This window comes from Coccidioides posadasii, chromosome 3 (assembly GCF_018416015.2).
Source record: "Coccidioides posadasii str. Silveira chromosome 3, complete sequence".
Lineage (NCBI taxonomy): Eukaryota > Fungi > Ascomycota > Eurotiomycetes > Onygenales > Onygenaceae > Coccidioides > Coccidioides posadasii.
The window spans coordinates 6,303,112-6,328,608 of record NC_089409.1 but is presented as its reverse complement, the minus strand read 5'-3'; the positions used below and the strand labels follow the sequence as shown (position 1 = coordinate 6,328,608).

Here is a 25,497-nt window from a genome sequence, read left to right as displayed (position 1 = left end):
TGGCTTTATTTTTTGACTTTTTCTTTTTCTTTTTTACTTTTTTCTTTCGCTCCCCTTCCATGCCCTGTTCTCGAAGTATCTTCTCTGCACACCCCCCCCGGTCACTCTCCTCTCTCTCTCTCTCTCTGTCTGTGTGTATTCTCTGTGTATCTGCGGCTTCCCGGCCGGCTGCCACGCGAGGATTTCCAGGAACTCGAAGCCGGTCTGCTCGTCAATCCGGCCCGGCCAGCCCGGCAAGAACCACAAAAACCCTCCTCCCGTCGACTCCGCACACACACTCTCTCTCTCCATCTCTTCTCTCGGTGGCCAACTGGATCGGCTGCTCATTCGGTTACATAACGCGATGCCACCCACGACAAGGGACCGACGTCAGCCCGCATGCCATTCTGCGATCAGCACGGTCTCTCTTATCCCCTCTCTCCCACGCTGTCTTCTCCCTCTCTGTTCGTCCGGGTTACGGATCGATTAGGTTAGTCGGTTACTTGGTTGCTGGGACCCTTTTTCCTGTTCTTCTACTTTCTTCTTCCTTTTTTTTTTTTTTTCTTTCTTTCGGCCGTCGGCCCACAAACCATGACCAACTCCACAAAACCCCATTAGTTAGACATACATACATCATACCCATGTCAAGTCACGACAATCACCACACGAGGCGAGCAGCGATCAATCAATCTCGATCTCGCAGGGATTGCTGGCTAGTCGGTTAGTCATCTATGTATGTACATAACTAGTTAACTAGTTAACTATTCAGTGCTCCGTACGAACTCCCTCAACTGCCGAGGGAAAAACGTGACAGAAAAGGTGAAAAAGATGCCTGTCGCTGGCGCAAAACTTGTGTTTCGATTCAGAGACAAGACTCACGTTTGATTCCAAAGGCCGCAGAGAATTCATTAATAACAGAAAGTATACTCCGTAGGGAAAAAAAAAAGAAAATTAAAATCCAATTAATCTAGAAGACGAAGCAGAGCAGCCATCTTCCACGGCGGATCAGCTCGGTGACCTTGAGACATGTCCAGTCACTTGATTCATCCCACCGGGGCGATGGCGATGGCGATGGCGACGATGGCAGCGAAGATCCAGTCGGGCCAAAAACTCCCTCGCAAATCGTCGGCATCACCCTCTCGTCTCCTCAGCCATGCAGTTTTGATTCGCCAGATACAGAAAAAACTTGGCCCTTCGCTGACGTGCAGATCGAAAGTCCGTATCCCTGTGGCGCAAGGCACGCACGCGTTTGTCGACGCTGCATCTCCGCCATGCCGCCCAGCGCCCCCATCCCTGATCCCCATCCCATACATACGAGGGAAAATGCGCGTGAGTGAGATGTGCAGTTACAGAGTTGAGATGCACACACACACACACACACACGAGAGAGCGGGATGCGCCGCCTGCCGCCCGGACACGAGACGCCAGTGTGTCTTGTCTTCTCCTTTCCTTTTCTTTTTTTTCTTGTCTTCTCCTTTTCCTTTTTTTTCTTATCTTCTCTTGTACCCTCTTCTCATCCTTTTTTTTTTTTTCTTTTCATTTCTTTTTTTCTTCTTGTCTATGCTTATCACCTACTCACCCTGTCAGGCATCCACAACAAGCGATAACAACTCATGTCCAGTTGACGGGTGCCGTCGAATTTGACGCACTGACTCTCGATCTGTGCAGCCTCGGAACGGTCCAACCATCCCCAAGCTGTACAACTCGCCAAGCTGGTGTTTCTTTTTTTTTTTAAAAAACCGCTCCTCGAGATGGTGTGCTCCGTCTCGTAAGGCTGCAGGCCGACAACTAGCTGCAAATCCTTCGAAGAAAGAAAAATAATAATAAGAATAATAAAAAATAAATCAAACAAGATGAGAAAAGTTGGCGAAGCTGAGCATTGCCGCACAGCTCGTTTTAATGTGGATCGTCTTTTCTCGATCACGAAGTCGTGTTCTTTTTTTAATTTTCTTATCTGCTCTGCCTTCTGGCTATGAAGACTCTTTTTTCTTTTTCTTTTCTTTTCTTTTTCTTTTCTATTTTTTCCTTGCTTTTTCTCTTCTTTTGTTTTTTTAGCTGCATGATCGTCCGTTTCAGATGGACGAGGTGGCTTGGTTTGAGCACCCTGTCAGCTCGACATTTTGTTAGCTTACTTTTCTTTTTGATCTTTTTTTTTTTTTTTTTTTTTTTTGAGGTACTCTCAAAAACCTGAAAACCAGTCCTTCTGCCCATGGACACAAGATATAACCCCATAGGTCCGTTCACTCGAACAGGATTGCATCTTGCATCTTGCATCTCGTTTTTTCCCAGGTCTACAACGACACATTTCGGGATACGTCGGCGATCGTGATGACGACGACTACAACAACGATGATGTTGACGGAAAAAAGAAAAAAAAAAAAAGGAAAAGGATTACGGAATCTCATATATCATGATATTTGCTCAAAACAGTACATACATATACATACACACGCTGCATTTTCGGCTTGCTGCTATACCTTCTCGTCAACGTCAACTACAACCTTCTCGGCAGTGATCTCGTTTTGACGAGCCTCTCTCTTCTCTTCCCGGACGGACATGTACAGGAGACCTGCGGTCCAGATCGCCATGGCGATCGAGCACGCAATCATCGCCCACATACCTCTCTGTGGTCGAAAGGTTAGTCTGACTCGTCTCCCAGAAAACTAACAGCAAAAAAAATATAAAAACAGACAAAAAGGACGACTTACAGTAAAGTACGGAGCGGTATCCGCGGGGTAGAAGAGAATGCTCCACCAGGCATTGATCACGTTGCTGCCCATGTTCATGCTGGCAATCACCACGCTACGCAGGGCATCGTCCTTGTACCGCATCACGTCGTTGGCCCAGGCGAAGAAGGTAGCCTGGCAGGCGTACACGGAACCAGCCCAGTAGTACGCCCCGAAGATGGTGGCCGTGGATGAACCCGGCGCCAGGATCATAGCGGACGTGGCGACGCCTGTGATGCCGATCCAGAAGCCGACGAGATATCGCTTCCCGCCGAGGAAATCGGTCAAAGTGGCCCAGAAGAGCGTGGAGACGATGCCGACGGCGGGCACGCCGGACGGGTAGTTGTTCATCTGCGCGATGGTGTATTTGTGGGTGGGGTGGGCCTTCATGTACAGGGCGAGGAGGGAGTTGGTGGAGAACGACTCGGTCTCACCGGCGATGACCCAGAGCATGACGAAGCCGTACCAGTGCCAGGAGGAGAAGACGCGCTTGGCGAATGCCCAGTCGATGCGAGTACGCTCGGCGCTGCGTTCGGGGACACGGGCGATGGCGAGGGCCTTGTCCGCCTCGGTCAGGTAGGGAGCCCTGGTGGTGCTCGGGGTGTCGGGGAAGAGGAACAGGCCGTAGAGAGCGATGGGGACGGTGATGAGGCCGTCAATCTAACAGTCACAGAATAGTTAGACTACTTGCTCTCTCTCCCGGGTTGTTTTATCTTTGCCTTTCTGCCCTCCCTTTTTTTTTTTTTTTTTTTTTTTTTTTTTTTTTTTTTGGTTTTTTGTTTTTTGGGAACCTGTGAGACTTACAATGAACAACCATCTCCAACCAGGCATACCCCGTGCGCCGTGCAGGGAAGAATTGATACCGGTCTGGATGAACCCGCCAAACATGGTTCCCGCCAGGCCGGAGGCAGTGAAGATACCGCTGCGCTTGCCCAGCTCTCGCTCCGTGTACCAGGAGCCCAGGATGTAGTGGGTTCCGACGAAAGTGGAGGATTCAGCCAGACCTAGGAAGAAGCGGATGGCCATGATGCCCTGGGGGTTCTTGACAGCGGCGGTGACCATGGTCAGGCCGCCCCAGACGAGCATCATGCTGGGGAAGAAGATTCTTGGTTTGAGGTAGTAGAGGGCCAGGTTGGAGGGGACCTGGCCGAGAATGTATCTATGCAGCGATGTTAGCTAGATATAGAAGAAAACGGAGAGAGCAAGATGAAAATTAAAAAAAAAAAAAAGGCCCAAAAGAGAATTAAATGTACCCGACAGTGAAGACGGTGTTGATGATGTTAAATTGGTTTCCCTGGAAGTTCAAGTCCTCCTTCATGCCAGAGACGTAGGCATTGGCGAGGTTGGATCGGTCAAGCTATCCCATCGTCAGAATCGCCACCTCGTCTAATTAATTTCTTTTTTCTTTTTTCCTTTTTTTCTCAAGGATCCAATACTCACATAGTTGGCAAAGTACATGAGACAGCAGAAGGTCAGGATGAAGAAGTCGAGTTTGCGCAGGAGAGCAGCCTCGCCAGGCCTGCTCTCCTTTCCGCGCAAGTACTCAATAAACTTGTTGCCCATGGTGTGTGCGATGCAAGAAGGGGATCCTTTTCACCCGCCCAGTTCCCTGCGACGTCGACGAAGAGACGGGAAGGGAGGAGAAGGAAGAGAAAAGGAAGAGGAGGAAGAAGAAGAGACAGGCGGAAGAGGAGGGATGGCAGCGGGTATAATATACGGTGGGCTGGCGTGGGCCGCAACAGCTGGAGAGAAATAACTTCTGCTAAAACTAACCAGCTGGAGCGCACAGATAGCGCCTTCGCGGTCTACCTGGTTAACCCAGTGTTGGGTATCTCCGCAAAAAGAAAAGAGGGTAAAAAAAAAAAAGGGACAAGAGGCGATAGCTGCTCTGGGGAAAACCCGGGGAACAAGACGAGACTCGCGCGTGGAGCTGGCACTTGAGCCCGGCAGCAGTGGGGGAGCTTGTGCACGCGAGACGAGAGCCGATGTCGGGTTCGTGATAGTCGATCCAGTCGCGATGAGGATAGATTACCGGTTGACCAGTCAGACGGCCTGGCGCTGAAGCAGCTTTGTGCTCTTCATCTCTCTAGCAGCTCTCGTCCCTTGCGGTGGAATTCATCTGATTCCGTCCTCCTCTCTACTCTACTCCGTCCACAGAGAACCCCCTACCTCTATCACGATTGGACTGGTATAGCGGAAATATCACATTCACATCATGAGGGAGCGCCATCGCGGATCCCACAATCGAATCGAATCAAATTTCGACCAGAGAGGCCCTTGATACTACCTGTGGGTCGAGCTAGTTCAAAAGCCACGGTTTCGAGATTTCTTCCTTCTTCGCTCTCTCGTAAAAGGGCTTTCTTCAGATAAAACCAGCTCTCGAGAACGCTCCGCGCGGCTATCTTGCTGGCCGATGGATAGTTATCCCCAGCACCCGAGGATGCCTCTCGAGCCAGCCATGCAGCTACGTTCTTAGTCAGTTAACTAATAGTTACTTGATGCCCGTGCAGTAGCTATGCAGAGCCGTTAAATTCCGCGTTCACTGCTGGAAAGCTCCCTTCCCTCCCGTTGGCGTCGAAGAAGCAACGCCACCCAAGGCTTGGGACGCGGGACCCGAACTAACAAGGACCCTTCTCGATCGCACTCTGTATACTTTTTTGCGGAGCCCGTCGAAGGCCTGTGGGCCGATTCTTCTGCTTGCCCGTCGGCGAGAAATATCAAATCAGAGCGCGACTTTTCTCATTCCCATCCTGATATCGGCATGATGACCGGAAATCCGCAGCCGCTCCAGATACGAGGGATATGAAAAAGTCCTTTTGATCCTGTAGCGAAGTACTTGCCTCCGTGTTTTTGCTTCTGAAATCGCGGGCCATCAACAGCCGAGGTAGTTTTCGTTAACAAACGATCACTCCCGCCTCACCTTCTAACTTCATATTTATGTACATACAGTACATACAGACATACAGAGGGGACGTCTTGTTCGGAGCTCCGGTTTTAGCTTGTTCGGCATTTCTGTCCGTTGCATGATGGCGTGACTAGCTGCCGGCCGCGAGGCGTTCTACCCAGGACCTGAGACTTTGTGTGGAGATTGTTACCAGAGACTTGACTCGAGGCTGAGCGCGAATCTGCTTCCACGGACCTGGGTAAAGTATAGAGTTAAACTCTACCAGGATCCACTGAATCAGCCAGAGCTTCTCACCGACTTCGAAAAGTTTTGCCGGGAATGAAGAGGAAGCAGAATATGAATGATATTATTCTGCTTCCGCTGCTATCTACACTGGTTTTCCCCGCGGCCGGCAATGGTCAATATCGTATTGATCACGAACAAGACGTCGAACCGGCTGGAGGACAGTCTCTTCGCTTCTCTTCACGCCGCTTTCTAGCTGCCCACGGCTAGACGCGGCGGACAAGCACTTAGCACTTGCGAGAAAGGGAGAGAAAGGAAAAAAAAAATTATTTCTTGGATAACAGCAATGCTGGGTATCCACTCTCTGTCTCCCAGCGCCGGTTTCGGCATGGCAAACGGGGTCAGCAATCCTTGCTGTCCATGTTGTATCCCTGCTGGAGCTCATGCCCACTTGCGGGGATTGGAGCTCTGGGTGAGCTCTCCCATATCAGCGAATCTCCAGATTCAGTATTCTTGCCCCTCCATATGGTTTCCGGGAGACAAACCTACCATGAAATGCCGATAATCTCCACGTGGGGATGTTCTGACTCTGGAGATTATGCAATTTGGAAAGATTGCACCGAAGGTGCCGAAGGGATGTCGACGAGTCTTTTGTTTCGACTCGACATATCTCCCTTCTCTTGTTTTTCTTGCAGAAATACCAAAGTTCTAAGAGAAACTGCAAAGATACTTCACTCAAAGCTAGGAAATCATGGCCAAAGGAGTCTGGGAGAACATTAGCGCTGCGAAGCGCGAAGCTCTGCTCTCCTCTATCCCCCCCGAATGGATAATCCCTGCCAATATCATTCCTCCAGAATCACAGAATGATGTTACTACTTTTCCTGAGAATTCAGGCTGGTTCACCTCCGAAGAGCTGAAGATCACAAACACACCTGCCCACGAGATCCTTGACAAGACCACATCCGGTGTCTGGACGGCCGAAGCTGTCACTCGTGCCTTTTGCAAGAGAGCCGCTGCGGCACATCAGTTGGTAATGGATACCTTCGTCCCAACCACTCCCGCAATGCCAATCATATTATTCCTTTTGGACTCCTACGGCCCGGTTCTTCGTCTCGATGCTAACCAGCTTAGACCAACTGCCTCTCGGAGACGCTGTTCCCGGAGGCCATAGAGACGGCAAAGGCGCTTGACGCCCATCTTGCCTCGACCGGGAAGCCCATCGGTCCCCTTCACGGCCTGCCCATCTCCCTCAAAGACAACTTCAACGTCATCGGCAAGGATTCCACTCTTGGTTTCAGTGCCTGGGTCAATGATCCGGCAACCTACAACAGCGTTCTCACCAACCTCCTTCGTGATGCCGGAGCTGTTCTTTACGTTAAGACAAATGTCCCCACTGCGATGATGATTGCGGAGACTGTGAACAATGTCTTTGGACGGACAACGAATCCACGGAACAGACTCCTTACCTCCGGAGGTTCATCGGGCGGTGAATCCGCTCTGATTGCATTTGGCGGAAGTCCACTGGGCGTTGGGACAGATATCGGTATGAAACTAATCATGAACACGATACTGTCATGCTTTCATCTCACCAAAATCTCCTGTTCGCAGGTGGTTCTCTCCGTATTCCCGCAGCCGTCACCGGTATTTTCACCCTCCGTCCCTCCTTTGGACGATTCCCGAACTTCCATACAAAATCCGGACTCGCTGGTCAAGAATCGGTACTCAGCGTCAATGGGCCCATGGGACCTTCCCTTGATTCACTTTCTCTCTTCGCATCTACAGTAACAAATTCTCAGCCTTGGCTCAAGGACCCTAAGTGTATCCCTATCCCCTGGAGAAATGTTGAGCCCAAAAAGAAGCTCAAGATCGGAATCATGTGGGATGACGGCATGGTTCGCCCCACGCCTCCAGTACGCCGAGCACTAAAGGAAACCGCAGAGAAACTCCAAAAAGCAGGCCATGAGATCGTCGACTGGGCTCCAACGGGGCACGACAAGGCTAATGATATTCTGGTGAGCAGACCATAGTCCAAGTCAAGCAAACGCTATGCCCGGCCTCAAAACTTACCTACGTACCCCCTAGGACCGCTTCTTCCTCTCCGACGGCGGGAAATCCGTCCAGAAACTCCTCTCCTTATCCGACGAGCCCATCCGTCCCGAGATGGAACGCTACGGCAGAGCCGTCGACCGCGGGGTCTACGAGCTCTGGCAGCTCCACGCTGAGCGAAACACGCTGCAGAAAGAGTACATTGACCGGTGGAGCACCGCAGGCCTAGACGCTATTCTCTGTGCGTTCTTCCTAACCTATTCGAAACCACATATTCCGTACTTTTGACAAAAAGTATAAAATCAGAGATTTTACTGACGAATTTCTCTTGTTATGGGGGAAAAAAACCAGGCCCGGTATGCCCCTTCGCAGCCGTTGAACATGGCAAGTTCAAGCACGTCGGCTACACTGGCGTCTACAACATCCTCGACTACTCGTGCCTTTCTTTCCCATGCAACGTGACCGTAGACCAGGCGATCGACATCCCCCGGACGGACGAGGCGCCACTAAGTGACGTAGACGAGCAGGTCCAGAAAGAGTGTACGTTTCTTTCTTTTTTCGTTTTTCTGTTTCCTTTTCTTTTTTTCCCTCCCTGTTCCGCCTCGTTCTCCCCTGGTTATGGCCTGGGTATTCGATGATCTAACTTGGGACTTGCACAGATAACCCATCCGCCATCCATGGCATGCCCGTCAGCTTGCAACTCGTTGGCCGGAGATTAGAAGAAGAGAAGGTGATCATGATGGGCCAAGTCATTCTCAAGGCCCTCTAAATAGATTTTTCAACTCTCTTCCATTGAACATCCTATATATCGATCATGACCATCCTTGATAAATTTTAGCATAGACTAGAATTGATGCACGGGCCAGTCCGTATTTTTACCCTTGTACGGAGGAACTCTCAGTAATTTTCAGGGATCAACTTTTCAGGTGTATTGCACTAGCTTCTACGAAGGAAAAAAGGTGTGGGGAAGGGGACCGAGAAAGACAAGGGTGGCTCTGAAGGGAAAAAAAAAAAAGAAAATCACGAATCGCTGCAGGGAGATGGATAACTGAATAAAACCATTAAATGTACGGAGTAAAGGAAAAACCATACCAGAGACCGCACTAAATTCCCAAACGCGAGATAAAACCAAGCAGACCTGCACAAATCAATAGGGGGAAACTGGGGGCCGACTTTCCGCATTAACTGATGATTCCTCCGTGGCCACCCGACCTGCCGGCAACACTGGAAAGATGGGGGGGAAAAAAAATGAAAAGGAAATCTCGCTAGGAAGAGATCCGGGAGGAAGAAGGGGTAGATATGGAATTTACGCCGGTGTTTGATGTATAAAGAAAATGGGTAAATGCTTTGGGGGGGAGAGTACATGACGGTGCATCCTGTATATCATGAAAGTTCATCATAGCACAACAACTGGGGCAGGTAGATAACATTAAAGCAAAAAAAAAAAAAACATGGATTGAGCGAATGCTTCACAAATACGTTTATCTGCGGGGGCATGCCCTAAAGGTTTGGAGGAGGTATCAGTGCTCCCCCCTTCAGTTTATCTCTTGTCGATGTTGCCCTTTAGATCAGTTTAAAGTGTGCAACAGCGAGTGAAATAATAGGTGTCATCGGGGTAGATCTTCGCCTAGTGATAGATAATTATTCAAAATGAAAAGAAGACTCTGAACTTTACATGTCCATAGAATCACCGTTGGCAAAGTTGAAAGCACCAGTCTGGGGTTGGTTCGTGCCAAGGGTGAATCCAGCTTGTGTCTGCTGAGGAGCCAGCTCGTCGATATCGGCTCCAGCTTCATCTTCATCAGAGAAGTATCGCTCAATGATGTTGTACGCTTTCATATAAATCTCCTCGTTCGCGTTGTTCTGGCACTCGTGGATCTTTTCCATACCACCAGCCTCTTCAATGAACAAAGCATATCGGTTAACGTTTGGCTCTCCCATCTCGCCAGATTCTTTGTCAAGTTCTCCGACCTTTAGGATGTTTTCCAGTCCATCGAGAGCGACCTGAATAATCTTGTTATCGGGGCATGCAAGGAGGTCACACAATGGCTTAATGCATCCACGGGACACAAGATAGCGAATCTGATCGGGTTTCTGCAGACCTCCAGACGTAGCATTCGAGATAGCCCAGCAAGCCTCCTTTCTGGTCTTGAAATCTCCGTTGGACAAGAGATTGATCAGTGGGGGAATGATATTTGCATCGATAACGGCTTGAATCTGTGTTGAATTTCCGGCAGTGATATTGGAAATCGTCCAGCAGGCCTCTTTTCGAATGCCATCCTTGGTAGAGCTGAGCAGTGAAAGGAGAGCAGGCAGAGCACCACAGTTGATGATCACTTGGGTTTGGATATCATCACCGGTGACAATGTTGCCAACGGAGCGAAGTGCGGGTGTCTGCACAGAGGTGGATGCGTGATTCAAAAGCTCTACCAGGCGACGGGGGATGCCTGCTTCGATCACGGCTTGGATCTTATCGTTTGAGCCGTCGGAGAGGTACGAAATAGCCCAGCAGGCATCGATGAGCACTTCATCGTCAAACATGTAGACAAGCTTGGCGAGGACCGGCAGGGCGGGCAAGATCTGTAAAATCACTGTGAGCACGTCTGGCCACAAAATGAAGAGTTGGGTCGGGGGGCAGCATACCGTTGGCCAGTCAGGCTGTGGAGTCTTTCCACGACAGAAGTTGCTGAGAGTCCAGGTGGCGTTTCGCAGCATACTGATTTTCCGGCCTTCGCTGATCAGGGCCAGGAGCGGGCGGAGAGCTCCGGCACCCAGGACATAATCACGGCATTGGGGGCTGTCGCCAGCGATGTTACCGAGCGCCCAAACAGCTTGCTCACGAACATCTGGCTCGGGGCTGCTCAGAAGCTCAACGAAAATGGGGACAGCACCGGCTTCGATGACGACCTGAGTCTGCTGGGCGGAACCGGAGGCGATGTTGGTCAAGGCCCAAGCAGCTTCGAACTGGACCAAGGTGTGGGGAGATCGCAGGAACTCAACGAAGCGGGATACGACACCGGTCTCGATCACACGCTCGATGGGAGGATTTCGTTCTTTGGAGAGCAGTTTCCGGAACTTGGTGGTAGCTTGAATCTGTTCCTCGATCTTGTCTGAGAAGACACCCTTGACCATCTCTGGAAGCTCCGAATCGAGCTACGACGAGGGACCTGACGTCAGCCATCTCCGGAAAAAGAAGCGTTAAGAACAGGAGGCAGCTCCGACAGTGACTGCAGCAGATGTGACGCACGGGCTGCCGGGGCGAAAGGTTTCCCGCTCCACACCCCGCAGCGCTGAAACGGTTGCTATGGAGCGAGGGGTAGGAGGAGTAGAACGAAGGCATCGACGCAGGGAGTACGGGAGATGAAAAGCAAAAAGTACAAAGGATGCATACCTCAGTTTCGATAGGAGCACCCTCTTCGTCGCTGTCCAGGCCCATACCGGGCTCAACGCCGACCTGTCCATCGCGGGTCTGGATGCCTCGACGCTTGGCGAGATTTTCCTCTCGTCGCTGCTTTCGAATCTCGATCTGCTGCTCTCCACGACGGCGACGAAGGTCTTCCGGCTTGAACGAGCTCTTCGCCTTGAATTGGGTGCGACGGTGCTCGGGAATGTATCGGTCCGCCATGGTGAGCAGGGGCAGTTGAGTCGGTGGAGAGGGGTGTTCAGAGGTGGGAAAAAAGCTTAAGCCCCAAGACTCTTGGGTTGTGTAGGGTACTTTTTGGAAGAGAGGGGGCTGAGAGTGGAAGATGGGGCCTCAGAGGGATGTCCCAACAAGGATGTCAGGCAGATCAAGAAGACGACAGAGAGTAGCAGTATAGAGAGAGAGAGTGTGTGTGTGTGAGAGAGGAAAAGAGAGAAGAGAGGGAGAGAGGGAGAGGGAGAAGAAGAAGAAGAAAGAAGAGAAGATGTTTTTGTTTCCTCCTTCTGGCAAGTGGGTTGGCGGCCCTGGCCCTCCGCCACGCTAGGCCACTCTTGGACTAGCGCCGACTGGGGGTGGGAAAATGCCGCTTATGTCATCCACCCGCTGGTGCTTCGACTGGGCGGCGGAACGGCGGACGGGACGAGCGACGGCGAGGCATTGTGCGGCAGCGCGGAGGGGGATCGCGAGACGGCGACGGGAGCGGATGGACTCGTCCATGGGCGATTAGGGAACTTTAGTTAACTACGGCTAACTGGGAATCCTATCTTCCCTGGAGCTGTTCGCCTCAAACGCTGAATCGACACGCGTCTGACTGTCCTGACGCGTGCATGCATGCACATTATCATGGAAAATTCCTCAGGCTGCCTTTGATCAAAATCTGATGATTGCCTCAAGAGACAGAGTGTTGACACTGGCATTCACAGCCAGCCCTGACTCTAGCATACTCTTCCCTGTAACCCACCCTGCTCGAACACCCTCAGGATGGTCACACGCATACCCCCAAATTTTACAGATATCCAGACCGCCCGCTCCATGAGCCGCGGCGTTGTCAATGTCATTGGAGTGGTCATAGATTCCCTGCCTCCGGCCCCTTCTCAAGGCACGTCGTGGATCTCCACATTCACGCTAAAAGCATCAGATTTGGGCGACGACTATTTGACCGGCCTTAAGATACGATACTTTCATGACGTGGATAGATATCTCCCCAGTCCAAAGGTTGGCGATGTGGTTCTGCTGCGCCATATAAATGTACGACTCCCTGTGTTTCGTGGGCGTTGACTTGCGTGATGTGCTAACGCGGTTGGCCGACCACATAGCTCGATCTATACAATGGCAAGACCATTGGACTTTCAAGATCTAGCAGAGTAACCCCTTGGGTCGTGTTTGAGGCACGCCCCACTCAACGGCCAACGCTATCCACAGTGCTATGTCCCGGCGAAAGGCCACCGTCTGCCGCTGAAACCAAGTATGCCGGCTATCTTCTTGGTCTCTACAGGGGAGACGGGAGCCGACCCTCTATGGCCCCCGCAACACCCGCGATTACCGTTGAACGATCAGTCTCAATGCCAAGTTCAATCCAGCCAACGACCCGCAAAGCTGATAAATTTAGACTTGTCAAGGATGCTGAATACGGCAGCTTTGTCGATATCGTCGGCCAAGTCGTGAAAACATTTTCTGAATACGAAAAGCTTCTTCTTTACGTCACCGACTACACACAGAATAAGAACCTTTTCGACTACTCCTTTGACAATGATGGCCGCGATGGTGATGAGTTCAACTACTCGTCCCGCTCAAAGCGGAAATGGCCAGGCCCCTACGGGCGTATGACTATTCAAGTCACTCTCTGGGAGCCACACTCGAATTTCGCACGAGATAACATCAAGGAGGATGATTTTGTTTTGCTACGTAACGTTCGTATAAAGCCCGGACGCAGCAGCGGAGTGATGGAGGGCGCAATGCATACAGACCGGCAGTTCCACGCGAAAGTTGGTGTTAGCCTGCTCGATGTCAACGAAGGGGACGAACGCCTGAAGGGGCTGGTACGGCGCAAACTGGAGTACTGGAGGAAGCTGAAAGGTCGCTTGGCAATTGAAGACGGCAAACGTCAGCTGTCCGATGGCGAAGGCTCGGGCAAGAAAACAAAAAAGAATAAAAGACAGAGAAAAAATAAGCCACAGAGAGTGAATAACCAGGCTGAAGCCACAACGACTTCCGTTCGTCCAAAACGGGATGAACTCAACCCACATGGTAAGAACCCCAAGCTTTCCTCTCGTGAGCTTTAGGACTAAGTGCATAGTAGTCCGGTCAAACTACCTCGCAACACCGACCAGGACAGTGGAGCAAATTCTCCATAACGAATCCCACTGGAATGTCGGTCCTGGGGGCATCCAATACCGGATGCCCTTCCAGAATCTAAAGTACCGCGCGTCCGTGCGAGTAGTCGACTTCTTCCCTCCTAATCTAGAAGATTTCGCGGTTCCATATAACCCAGAATACGCCATGCTCAGGGACACAGTCGATGGTAGCGACCTGAGCGACAGCGATGAAGAGCCAATTATTGGCCAGCAAATCTGGGAATGGAGGTTCTGCCTGCTGGTCGAAGATGGAGGCCCGGGCATACGCCATCCTCCAGGCCAAAGGCGAGAGCGTTTGAAGCTCTTCGTAACCGGCCCTGATGCTGTGTTTTTACTTTCCATTGACCCCGTCAAGTACGTCTCTTCTGCTCTCTTTCCCTCTCTCTCTCTCTCGATAGCACTTCTTGAGACTGACATATATCCCAACCCCCTTTCCAGCCTCCGTAAGAATCCAGATGTTCTCGCTAGCCTTCGGGAGAAGCTTTTCATACTCTGGGGCGACCTTGAGGAGCGTAAGAACTCTAATTCTGAAATATTTAATCCCAACGACACCGCAGCTATAAACACTAAACCATTCACGTGTTGTATAAAAGAATACGGCGTTCGTGTCGCCTTCGAATGCGCAGACGACAACGACGAAAATGATGATGCTGATGAAAACGATGAAGATCACCAAGAAACCTCCAATTCGTTTTGTTGGGAAAGACGGTTTCGGATGTTCGACACTAGAGTCATGTAATCCATTTACCGGAATATTATCTCGATTACATACGGAGTGTATATGTATACATTAACGAGGCAAAAATATCCTTAGATAACTCGTATATATATCCAAATTGACATATTTATATTGTGTCATTCTGAACCATATTGCGAAACCAAATGTAGTGTGCGTGACCCCGACAAAAGGGGCACACCGTCTCTATGACTTAAACGGTCAGTGGACAGTAATCCATTGAGAATAAACAGCAAGTGTATATAATAAATGGCTGCCTATACGGCGTGGTATATCGTATTATATAAAAAACAGTAAATCAAAAAACTCCAAATTAGGGATATTTCCATGGAATTAAACTTTCGTGACCTTCACAATATTTGTGTCAATCCCGTGCTGAGAGGCATTAAATCGACATTTCTGCCCCCAGTAACATTCCTTTCTTCCTACCTCGCTTTGCGGGCATCGGTGGCCATATATACATCCCGGGTCATCGCAATCAGTACCAAAATGGCAAGGAGTCATCCTTGCCACTGCCTGCAAGATTACACGCTCATTCTTTGTAAGCTTGTAATCGTGAGTATGATGACAACTTAAATTGGGACATTCGCCCAGCAAGAAATATTGATTGCATAATTTCAATTTTTTAATGTGCTTCAATTCGTCCTTGGGAATTGTCTTAAAATCCAGGCGATCAACGCGTTGGCCATATTTATTGCGTTCAACGACCTGCAGAGAAGGCGTGCCGGGTTTTGAAGGTGTTAAATCTGTCATTGGAGTCGATGCCGCGGCAGCAATGGTGGCGGCCCAGGTTTGAGGGCTCGGAGCTCCATTGGAACTAGAGCTCACCCTCGCCCGTCCATTATTAGAAGGATGTGGGGAAATTGGACGAGAGTGAGAGGCAGTAGGCAGAGACCTGACTGCGTTAGTCCAAGTCTCCAGAGAAGAGCCATGGTTTGGAATTTTCGAATCTCTAAAAAGCGAATCAAACTTTGTCACTCGATAGGAAGATTTTATCGACACAAGCTCTCTTTCAAAAGGGACTCCTTCAATCAGAGATATTCGACCGACGAGCTCCCGATCTGCCAACAAATCCTCCAGGATACGAGCATATCCGTTATCGTGTGAACAGCCAAGGAAGATCTGATGGCAATGGCAATTGTATAAATTCAGTTTTAAATATTCTGGTTTGGATGGACAAATGATCAGCTGAATTGAAAATGGACCGGGTGGCATTAAGTATGTATGTATGTATGTACATATTGATCTGATCCACTCACCTGCAATCTTATCATCTGCTCTGTCCTTTCCACTCCCGACGTCAACAAAATCAAATAGCAGTCTACTGCCATTAAACCCTCGAACAAAATCCTCTATAAGCGCCGGGCGTTCAACAATTCCGGCTTTATAGCACGCCTCAGCCAATCCCTTGACGTTGGCATATATCCTGGTGACGATTTTTGGGGATTGTAGATTCGGAAAATTACGGGATGAGTAATCACGAATTGCAACCCAAAGTTGGTTCGCTGCGTCTTTGCCGCCCTGTTCACCTTGCTTTAGAAATGAATCCTGAAAGATCAAACCGTCGCCGTCAATCATAACCAGGAGGAAAGGTTCTTGGTCCTACGGCAGCAAGGTCATATTAGCTTGGAGCGCCCTGGGGACGAACGGACGGATGTACCATAACGGCCTTGATCCTCGTTATCTGCTCCATGAGTTCCATTTCATGCATCTGTACCTCCCGGTTAAACCGAGTTTCTCGGTCATGATCGAGTCTCGTCTGTTGATAAGCTTTTTCCAGCTCGGTCACTCGATGGAGAAGGTCCTTAAGAATAGAATCAGAAGGCATCTAACAAGATATCATCTTGATAACAGGCATAGAAACCTCAATGAGTGCATCTTTGGTCTGCTCGACAGCTTTGAGCTGCTCATAGCGCTGGAACAGGTCTGGGATTCCGGCAGCTGTCATTCTCGAAGTCGGAGTAAAGTCATTAGCATCCAAAATCGCAGATATATATGTGTGTCCGAATAGATGATAGTTAAATGCCAGCCTTGTCTCCAGGTGGTCTTGGAAGAGAGTGAGTTGTCCTCGACGCGTGAATACCTCAGTAGCCCGGGGTTGCGCCTGTAAATACCGCGAGACGCGCGCCTAGCAGCCACTATTAGATAATGGCGCGGCTAAATCACGTGAATACATTACTAAGCATGGTCGTAGTTGTGACATACGTGGAGTGAGTCGGGAGAGGCGACGGGAGGTGAGAAAGTGTGTCCCCTTGAACGCTGACCGTCGCTTGTCCGCTTTTCCTTTTTGACTCAGTTTGTTCCCTCCTCTTTTTCTCCTCTCCAGGCTTGATTTACCTTCAAGATGGGCAAGTTTGGTTTGATCTCCCTCGCTCTCCTGTCCCTGCAGACGCTCCTTGTTCGGGCTGAAGACGCTGCTGCTGTGAGTACCGATTCTGCGCTGCCAAAGACACCCTCAACCGGCGGGATAGGTTGCTAATTAAAGCTGAATTGAAAGACAACCCCCAAGGAAGCAATTGTTGAGGATAAGGATGCTCCGAGTCTTGACGTTGATATTTCGACCACTTTTCCCGACTCTGAAATTTTTGGCGTGAAGCTCGTCAACGGACTGCCTACCAATGCGCTCGTCAAGTTTACAAATAATGAACCTGACCCCGTTACCGTCGACGTTATCGGTGCCAGTCTCTGGACCCTGTCGGAGCCCAGCCAGAATGTTCGCAACCTCACCATGAAACGGTACAACGTCGAAGTGGCCGCAAACTCGGAGAGGACTCTCACGTACGGTTTCGCTACCGAGATGCTTCCCCAAGAACTTAGCTTGAATATCGCGGCCATGGTTGCGAAGAAGGATGGTTTCCTTTTCACAGTTCCCGCCTACAACGGAACCATCACCGTTGTGGAGCCCGATATGAGCATCTTCGACCCCCAAGTGTTAGTTTTTTTGTCCCCTCTTATCCACGCTCTCAAAGTATTCTGTTATATTAACACGTTATATCCAGGATCTTCCTCTACTTCTTTGTGTCGGCAACTTTCGTTGGAGCTAGTTATTTCCTCTATACTCTCTGGATTGCCCCTTACTTCCCCCAGAAGCGCAAGCCAGTCAAGTCGCACGATCGCGCGAAGAAAGCATCCCGTCAGCAGGCTGGCGTTGACTCCGGTGACCAGGTCTCCGATTCGCCAGCCGTCGCGAAGACGTACGATGCTGAATGGATTCCTGCCCACCATATCCATCGTCCAGAGGCCCGAAAGGTCAAAAGTGGCAGTGGCCGGTCAAAGAACCGTGGATAGACCAGATATTTGGCAAAAGCCTTGAAATTGATAATCTTATCTTCTTGTTTGTGGATGATTAAAACCAGATGTTTCGCGGGAAGAATAAAAAAGGGCAATCAGACAAGGTCGGTTAGAGCGCGATCCTGGGGAAAGGCGAGATTCGGGGCTATGTCCTGCTCAAACCATTCTGGATATCCATTTAGCGGAAGAAAAGTGATGTTTCTGGATGTCATACAGATTACGAAAGATATCAGTGTACTTTCAGACCTGTATTCTTAAGATAGCTTTTATTTTAGATTGTACATCACATTAATTCTTTCCTACCTCCGCTACATGCTATTATACGCCGATGTCAAGCTCGGCGCTAGGTCAGCGCGTCTCATGTTCTCTTCATCTCCCTCCCTGCAACATTAATGTCGGCTTCCTTACCGAATGACAAATCTCGGTGAACTAAGATGGGATCAAAGCCGACGTGCAAGCTGACCAAGTAGTAGCCACGAAGAACAAACGCAAAGACTATAGTGTAAAAATTAGCCTTCTGGGGAGCAATCGGTTGAATGCTTTGCGATTCGTGTTTTCCATACCGGCTTTAAGTGGTTCATCAATCCAGCACTGGATGACCTCTCAATCCCGGACAGACGCCTGCTAGCATCTTGCATCCCCATCAAAGAATGTAAAGACTTCGGTCCTGCCGAGTGTTTGACCACAGGCGTTTGGGGTGTGGTAGCCGTCAGTTCTGCTTAAGAATGCTTCTTAGGGGACCTTTTATTGTTGTATATCGAGGCCAATTTGATCCGTTTTGGCCACCCAAAAGAAAACACGCACACACTCACACACACACACACACACACAGAGAGAGAGAGAGAGAGAGAGAGAGAATATTCCCCGAAGCCGCAGCGGAGTATCCATACCCGGATCAATGTAGTCTCGCCTTTTGAGGTCGAAGAACTTCGCAGTGAGACTGCGACTGCCGGGCCCTTCTCCCAAGACGAGCAATGAAGGGAGCCCGTCAAGCTGTGTAACTTAATAAATAGGAATAATAATCAACTTCGACAATCCTGTCTGCAACAATTCTGGGCATATTCCCATAATAAATGAATCTGCCGGATGATACTCCGTGATGGGGACCTCTGTAGTTACTGCCTTGGAATTCTGACAGGGATTCCTGAGATGCCACTAGTTGATTCGCCGTGATACCACAAACACGCCGACGACGAGCCGCGGGTGCGTCGCCGATCTACATGTATTTAGTCATCCCGAGAGCTCCCTCAACGGCGCGACGCAGTCCCAGCGACGACCAAGAGTCAAGAGAAAGAATTGGATAGATTCAGATTGAACAGATGAGGGTCTTCACTCTTGCACCCTTGGCACTGCTGCCGCTGGTTTTGGCCAGGCCCTCCCAGCGGTCATCCTCTCCCCAGAAGCCCATCATGGCTGATAACGGGGATCTCGTTATGATACCCGAGGGCCATGAAAAGAGCAATTTGGATGAAATTATTGCTAGCTCCGAGCTGCTCTCCCTGCACCGATCACTCTCGGAGATCGAATCCATCTCCAACAACGAAGGGAGCGTGGGAGATTTCTTAGTTGAATATCTCGAAAGACATGGCTTTACCGTACAAAAGCAGGCTGTTCCCCTTGACGGACACGAAGTCGACGAGGAAGAAAGGAAGCCGTCAAGATTTAATGTCTACGCGTATCCTGCCTCCTCGCCGTCCCCGGAAATTATTCTCACGAGCCACATTGACACCGTGCCTCCTTACATACCCTACTCGCTCTCACTCCCTCCAACCGCCTCCACAGGTTCATCGTCAATCGACCGCAGGGCCATCCACATCTCCGGCCGCGGCACCGTCGATGCCAAAGCAAGCGTAGCATGCCAGATCATCGCGACGCTATCGCACCTCGAATCCAACCCTGACACTCCCCTTGGCCTGCTCTTCGTCGTTAGCGAAGAGACGGGTGGCCAGGGTATGCACCACTTTTCAAACTCACCACTCAACACCTCCCCACCCACCTTCCACACAGTAATCTTCGGCGAGCCGACCGAAAGCAAGCTCGTCTCAGGCCACAAGGGCATGTTGCACTTCGACGTGCACGTGCGCGGAAAGCCTGCGCACTCTGGATATCCGTGGCTCGGACGCAGCGCCGTCTCAGAGATTCTCCCCATCCTCTCCAAGGTCGATAGCCTGGGCGACATCCCCGAGTCCGAGGGTGGATTACCCTCGAGCGAGAAATACGGCAAGACGACGCTGAACATCGGCGTCATGGAAGGCGGGGTCGCCACGAACGTGGTTCCTGCCAGTGCTTCTGCAAGGGTTGCCGTGCGGCTAGCCGGTGGGACTGTGACTCACGCCAAAGAAACCATCCTTGCTGCCGTGCGTTCCGCGTCTAAAAACCCCGAGGATGTACATGTTAGTTTCTCCGCTGGCGGAGCATATCCACCTGTCGACCTAGATTCGGATGTAGAAGGATTCGATGTGATGACGGTCAACTATGGGACTGATGTGCCGAATTGGGACATTCATGATCACGATCTGCCGGACCATGGGAAGGTGAAGCGGTATTTGTACGGTCCGGGTAGTATCTTCGTGGCGCATGGAGAGAACGAAGGATTGAGTGTGGGAGATATGGAGGATGCCGTCGAGGGATATGCGAGACTGATTCGAGCCGCTGTCGGGAGAAGCGAACGGAAATGAAAAAGAGCGAGTCTATGATTTCGGATGGTTTGACGACTGTGTGAGCTCTAGGATGCTTGGACAGCCTATATTTCGGACATGTATTAGAAAAGAGTCATAATAAAATCCATACATGCACTATCATCCATGACACATTTACAAGAAGGTACTGTTTGCCGCTTCAAAATTCCTTTAGCCAACTTTATTCACAGGGAACTTCCTCCTCCACCCAGTCTTGAAATTCTTGCCCATCTTAAACCTGGGGAAAATATGTGCCTCCGTATTGAACACAGTCGTTTCCAAGGGGATGAAGTCCCTCTCGGAAAACAACAGGTAGAAGTACTTGAGCGTCTCCGCCAACCAAAAGCTTTCCATATTATCCCTCTTTACTGGTGGGATAGTATTCGCATTCGAGAGCGACGTAAAACCGCGGATGTACGAAGCGTCGTCGCTAGGCGCTCCAGGAGATGGCTCATCCTCGAACACAGCGGTGTGCTTGATGAATGACTTGAACATTTCCCATCCCCAAAATCGGTACGTCTCGTCGCCTGTGATACGATACATGTAAAATAAGGATTCCACGGTCTCAGGGCGCTGGAGATTATGTTGGTCAGGGCCACGAATGGTTATATCCTTGAGCCAAATTGATTTTTCACGGTCGAGGGGGTAGAGTGGATGCGATTTCATGAACAAATCAGCATCGTCTCTCAAGCCCGTCTTTTTCTTTTTGGACTTCTCCCCGCCACCAAAGGAAAAATCAAAGTCCGGATAGACGTCTTTAATCGTTCGGGGAGGATCGTCGATCTTGAAATACGTGATCTCAGGTGCCAGCCCTGTTGCAGTGGCAAGATACGTTGCCCAACAGGTTTTCATGAGCTCCTTCGCCAGTAGCATCTCTTCCTCCTGTTTACGTCCCCAACCAGCTGACCTCCGAGCCTCTGAGAGCGGCAAGCCGCCAGTTGCACCTAGAGCGATGGTACCCGGCAAAAAACAGACAAGATGGTCCATTTTGGGCAAAATGGGTTGGCGTAGACCATTTGGACGCTCCCCGACGATCGTCAGAGAGGCGTGTTTTGTGTACGTGAGTAAATGTTTGCGGATGCCGTTCAGCGTCTCGTCCCACATCTCTAGATATATCGGTTCCTCATTCGATGTCTGGAGATACTGTTTTATTAGGTATTCTGCGGATCTACTGTCAGTAAGAATTCAAATGAATAGGCGAAAAATCGACATACCGTAGTAAGAGTCACCCCGGCTCCCTAAACGAATGTTCTCTCCCATAAATTTGCCAGTATCCGCGTAGATATATATAGGAACTAGCCCGTCTTCCCTACCATTTGCTTCAATAACCTCGATGATTTTCTCAGCTTTCTCCCAGTAGTTCGCTTCCCCGGTCAATTTTGCAAGGTACTTGAACTCTAGTTGAACGGTACCCGCCTCTGCAGTCGACGAAGCACCATTATCGGAGTGCGACAGGATCCCAACAGATTTGTTTAGATTCAAACTGGCATAGGGCACTCCTGAAGGAGACTCGAACGCACCCAGCAACCGATCCGCCAATTCGGTGGCTTTTTCGATATATAAATCCTCTCCCGGAGCACCTGGGTCATCGTCGGCTATAGGTGCCAACTCAGGATACGTAGTAGACAGATAATGCGCCGAAAGTAAGCCGCCCAGCATACGGATAGTCGTCTCAAAGGTGTTCACGTCATGATCCTGATCATAACGTAGTGACGTGTGGATCCAATTTCGAGCTTGCTGCACACGAGAGGTAAGATTCATGATCATGAGGGTATCGAGGGCGTCAACTATTATCCAGCCCATTCCACCATCGACCATATTTCTGCCGGATTTCCGAATGGGATAATACTCATCACGACCTCAACAAAAGGTGGTTAGCATCCTTCCAAAATCATGACTATCATGTCGCCATGAACTCACCCCACGCATACCTCTCATATCCATCCCAGCTTACCATAAACGCATCTTTAACTCTCTCCCTTCTCTCTGCCCAATCCACCGTCTTTCCTTTCCTCCTGGTCTCGCCTTTCTCAAACCCTTGCACCCATTTCCACAACTCACCACCATGCATTCCCTTCATCTCTTTTCCGCGAGAAATGATCTTCTCCGCTCTCCCTCCGGACCACAACCACCAAACTGTCACCGCAAACGCCACCAACACCCCCAGCCAAACAACCTGTTTGCGCCTCCTCGATCTCGCATGGCCTGGTGCCGCAGAATACGGCTTGTCTTTGTACATTGGCAGTTCGCGATTAGGATTCATAAACTGGCCAATCCTATCCGCGATCTCGAACCCACCGCCGGCGTTGTGCGACGTCTTGCGCGCGGAGGTCGCGGCGCGCCAGTAATCATCTTCGATTTCTCGCTGCGGAGACTTGAAGGAAGGGACGCGGCTGGGGAGTTGAAAGGACATTCCAGACGTACCCGATGATGTAGGTACCCCGAGTAAAGGTGAGTAAGGACGGACGAACAGTAGATAGTGTCACAGGGTCGATGAAATCGGAGATCCGTACAGAGCGGTTAAAATTAGGTGGCGGGTACTATAGCTACTAGGTCCTTGTGTGGAATAAGGTTAGAATGGGGTTTGAATATCTCTCTTCAGTCAATCTTACAAATTATTTATCTGCTCTATCTTCATGTCGTCAATGCCCTGGTCAATTGAATTGTCATGCGTGTTTGCGGCGCCGTTACGGGAAGCTAGGACGCCGTTGAACTTTGGAGCATAAATGCTGTACCGGTAGATGAATGTTGCAGATTACCACATTATCAGTTTAAAAGATGCAGATACAATATAGCAAGAGTTGCTGCTTAGGATTTTGTTGCATTATGTGCTTCCGCTACAGTGAACAGTCAGCCCATTTCGTCACAAAATCGCCAGTTGGCAAAGTCATGTTTGTTCTGTTTGCTCTGCAGCGATGCATCTTGTAAATGGCGACAGGGAACTTTTTGTGGAGTATGAAATACAGCATCATGGTCGGCACAGAACATTCTATCATAGTTTTTCTACGTAGCAGGGCCGTAGGCAACGCCGTTGTATGATCAAGAACACTAAACTATGCCAAAGGAAAAGGTATCTACTTCAGAGTTTCTGGTACTCGAGCTTGCCTTCGAGCTTCTTTGCTTCGGCCACTTTTCGGACAGCTTTGTTAAAGTCGTCTTGGTTGATTGCATCTCGGTAGTCTTTGATGGCAAAAAGACCTCTAAATCAAAGAATAATTTTAGAATTTGCTGGCAAGCACAGCAGAGGCAGGCATGTAGACTTACGCTTCTGTTACCACGTTTCGTAGGTCAGCGCCATTCAAGCCATCGCTCATTTTGACGACAGTTTCAAAGTCAATTTCGCCCTCTATGGCCACTCCGCTAGAATGAATCTTTAAGATCTCCAATCGACCGACTTCATTGGGCAGGGGGATTTCAATCTTTCGATCAAGGCGCCCAGCACGAAGAAGGGCCGGGTCTAGAGTGTCCGGTCTGTTTGTGGCCATGATGATCTTTGTCTTTCCAAGGTAGTCGAATCCATCCAGTTGATTGAGGAGCTCCATCAGTGTACGTTGAATTTCTCTGTCGGCAGAGGTTCCCTCCGAGAATCTTCTCCCTCCGATGGCATCGATTTCGTCCATAAAGATGATGCATGGTTCGTGCTCTTTGGCGTAACCGAACATCTCTCGAATTAATCGGGCAGACTCGCCAATGTACTTGTCAACGATAGCAGAGGAGACGACTGAGCTAGAGTTTAGCACGGTTTACAAAAAAGGAGCAGTATAAACCTGATAGCCCACCTTTTAAAAAGTTGGTTTCTAGGGAGCTGGCGACGGCTCTGGCCAGGAGCGTCTTCCCTGTGCCCGGGGGCCCATACAGCAGAACACCCTTGGGAGGCTTTATCCCCACTCGCATGAAAAGCTCCGGGTTCTTGAGGGGCAGCTCGATGACCTCTCTCAGCTCGCGAATCTGGTCGTTCAAGCCACCAATACCAGCAAAGTTAACCTGGCCAGGATCTTCCAAGGACATGTTGTAGACGAGGGGATCGACTTCGCGAGGCAGCATGCGCATGATGGTGAGGGTTGTCATGTCGAGAGCGACGCGGGTTCCTTGCTTGAGCTTTGATTTGTCTACTTTGGACCGGCATCCGACGACGTATCTAGGACCGGAGGAAGCCTTGACGATAACTGCACTAAAGTCAGCGACACGGAAAGCCCAGTCGAGGATGAGGTACATATAGAGGTGTCAACTCACATCTCTCCTCATCCAGCTGCTTGAGAACCTCTCCGATGATCTGTCCGACACTCTGTAGCGCCTTGATATTTTCCTCTGTCTGGTCAAACTCCTTCTGCAAATCTTTGATACCCAACCGAAGGGCTTTCAGCTTAGCCTCCCATTCTCTCGACTCTAGCAGGGCCTTCTTGTAATCTTCAAGGGCCTGCTGGCGCTCTGGGTCATTGGCAGTGGTCATGGTGATCTCAAGCTGAACAGGCGATGCAGGAGGTGGGAAGAGGTGCGCTCGATGAATAGGCACTCTCAAAAGGGGGAAGTCAATCCTTGGGATGTGTTCGGGGGAGCAAAGTCAAACTACCGGCTTTGGACACAGGACCGTACATACACCCGGGCAGCTCTGGGATGCTGACGTTGGGACGGGGACTGCCTGCTCGCGCCACGGAGCTTCAAGTTGCGCCCCAGCCAGCTCCAGCCCCAAAATCCTGCAAACAGAGCAAACCACGCAAACCAAACCACCGGTCTCAAAAATATCCATTCACGTGATAGATAATTATGTAATAAATTTCGAGCATGAGTTCTGTTTGCTATGTTTGTACTCCGTAACGCGGCACAATATTGTTCCGTGACGGTAAGGTGCCTACGGTACGGTACCTACCTAGACCAAAGACGGTTAAGCTTCGAGTACCTCAGGGCGGCCAGAGAAGGCGATCCAAACGACGATGATGCCATCAACCGCCAACACACCCCGCCCACAAACCTTTTTTGGCTCGCGAAGTTGAATGTCCGTACCCATGCATACGTACTTCGTAACAGGCACATTGGATCCTACAGGGCAGATATGCTCCGTAATTACTCCGTACTGGGACCTGGAATATCCCGGAGCCACCTTGCGGGCCAGCTAATTGGCTGGCGTCGGGGCAATGCCTC

General features: G+C 50.2%; 9 protein-coding genes across 10 annotated transcripts; 4 read left to right on the top strand and 5 right to left on the bottom strand.

The window, feature by feature from the left end:
- Window positions 1-2,450: 2,450 nt before the first annotated feature.
- D8B26_006971 (uncharacterized protein) lies at window positions 2,451-4,713 on the bottom strand (the record flags this gene model as incomplete). Its single annotated transcript, XM_003066880.2, has 5 exons — window positions 4,146-4,713; window positions 3,959-4,062; window positions 3,510-3,864; window positions 2,688-3,365; window positions 2,451-2,603 (listed from the first exon to the last, which is right to left on the bottom strand). The coding sequence occupies exons 1-5, from the start codon at window positions 4,266-4,268 to the stop codon at window positions 2,451-2,453; spliced, it is 1,413 nt and encodes a 470-aa protein (XP_003066926.1). The 5' UTR covers window positions 4,269-4,713.
- Window positions 4,714-6,583: 1,870 nt separating this feature from the next.
- D8B26_006970 (uncharacterized protein) lies at window positions 6,584-8,647 on the top strand (the record flags this gene model as incomplete). The annotated part of the gene is made up of 6 exons (XM_003066879.2): window positions 6,584-6,862; window positions 6,964-7,375; window positions 7,441-7,844; window positions 7,915-8,119; window positions 8,230-8,418; window positions 8,538-8,647. 6 exons carry the CDS (start codon window positions 6,584-6,586, stop codon window positions 8,645-8,647), a joined length of 1,599 nt encoding a protein of 532 aa, XP_003066925.1.
- An 86-nt stretch (window positions 8,648-8,733) lies between these two features.
- On the bottom strand, window positions 8,734-11,747 carry SRP1 (Importin alpha subunit (Karyopherin alpha subunit) (Serine-rich RNA polymerase I suppressor protein)). The gene is made up of 3 exons (XM_003066878.2): window positions 11,270-11,747; window positions 10,522-11,031; window positions 8,734-10,458 (listed from the first exon to the last, which is right to left on the bottom strand). Exons 1-3 carry the CDS (start codon window positions 11,501-11,503, stop codon window positions 9,550-9,552), a joined length of 1,653 nt encoding a protein of 550 aa, XP_003066924.1. The 5' UTR covers window positions 11,504-11,747; the 3' UTR covers window positions 8,734-9,549.
- A 180-nt stretch (window positions 11,748-11,927) lies between these two features.
- On the top strand, window positions 11,928-14,427 carry D8B26_006968 (uncharacterized protein). Its single transcript, XM_003066877.2, has 4 exons — window positions 11,928-12,547; window positions 12,616-13,546; window positions 13,599-14,007; window positions 14,092-14,427. The coding sequence occupies exons 1-4, from the start codon at window positions 12,281-12,283 to the stop codon at window positions 14,390-14,392; spliced, it is 1,908 nt and encodes a 635-aa protein (XP_003066923.2). The 5' UTR covers window positions 11,928-12,280; the 3' UTR covers window positions 14,393-14,427.
- Window positions 14,428-14,639: 212 nt separating this feature from the next.
- On the bottom strand, window positions 14,640-16,434 carry D8B26_006967 (uncharacterized protein). The gene is made up of 4 exons (XM_003066876.2): window positions 16,254-16,434; window positions 16,050-16,193; window positions 15,649-15,991; window positions 14,640-15,552 (listed from the first exon to the last, which is right to left on the bottom strand). The coding sequence occupies exons 1-4, from the start codon at window positions 16,335-16,337 to the stop codon at window positions 14,723-14,725; spliced, it is 1,401 nt and encodes a 466-aa protein (XP_003066922.1). The 5' UTR covers window positions 16,338-16,434; the 3' UTR covers window positions 14,640-14,722.
- A 184-nt stretch (window positions 16,435-16,618) lies between these two features.
- Window positions 16,619-17,677, top strand: D8B26_006966 (uncharacterized protein; the record flags this gene model as incomplete). Its single annotated transcript, XM_003066875.2, has 3 exons — window positions 16,619-16,811; window positions 16,887-17,320; window positions 17,389-17,677. Exons 1-3 carry the CDS (start codon window positions 16,734-16,736, stop codon window positions 17,675-17,677), a joined length of 801 nt encoding a protein of 266 aa, XP_003066921.1. The 5' UTR covers window positions 16,619-16,733.
- Window positions 17,678-18,950: 1,273 nt separating this feature from the next.
- MNS1_1 (mannosyl-oligosaccharide alpha-1,2-mannosidase) lies at window positions 18,951-22,913 on the bottom strand. Of its 2 annotated transcripts, XM_066125350.1 has the most exons (4): window positions 22,279-22,913; window positions 21,573-22,217; window positions 19,655-21,518; window positions 18,951-19,593 (listed from the first exon to the last, which is right to left on the bottom strand). In XM_066125350.1, exons 1-3 carry the CDS (start codon window positions 22,769-22,771, stop codon window positions 20,530-20,532), a joined length of 2,127 nt encoding a protein of 708 aa, XP_065981432.1. In that variant the 5' UTR covers window positions 22,772-22,913; the 3' UTR covers window positions 18,951-19,593; window positions 19,655-20,529. The 2 variants fall into 2 exon arrangements, with proteins under 2 accessions (XP_065981432.1, XP_003066919.2); XM_003066873.2 differs by having other exon boundaries at window positions 18,951-21,518; window positions 22,279-22,567.
- D8B26_006965 (uncharacterized protein) lies at window positions 19,090-20,391 on the top strand (the record flags this gene model as incomplete). Its single annotated transcript, XM_003066874.2, has 1 exon — window positions 19,090-20,391. One exon carries the CDS (start codon window positions 19,090-19,092, stop codon window positions 20,356-20,358), a length of 1,269 nt encoding a protein of 422 aa, XP_003066920.2. The 3' UTR covers window positions 20,359-20,391.
- A 413-nt stretch (window positions 22,914-23,326) lies between the features above and the next one.
- On the bottom strand, window positions 23,327-24,976 carry RPT4 (26S proteasome subunit rpt4). The gene is made up of 4 exons (XM_003066872.2): window positions 24,592-24,976; window positions 24,138-24,524; window positions 23,623-24,079; window positions 23,327-23,558 (listed from the first exon to the last, which is right to left on the bottom strand). The coding sequence occupies exons 1-4, from the start codon at window positions 24,806-24,808 to the stop codon at window positions 23,438-23,440; spliced, it is 1,182 nt and encodes a 393-aa protein (XP_003066918.1). The 5' UTR covers window positions 24,809-24,976; the 3' UTR covers window positions 23,327-23,437.
- Between the last annotated feature and the right edge of the window lie 521 nt (window positions 24,977-25,497).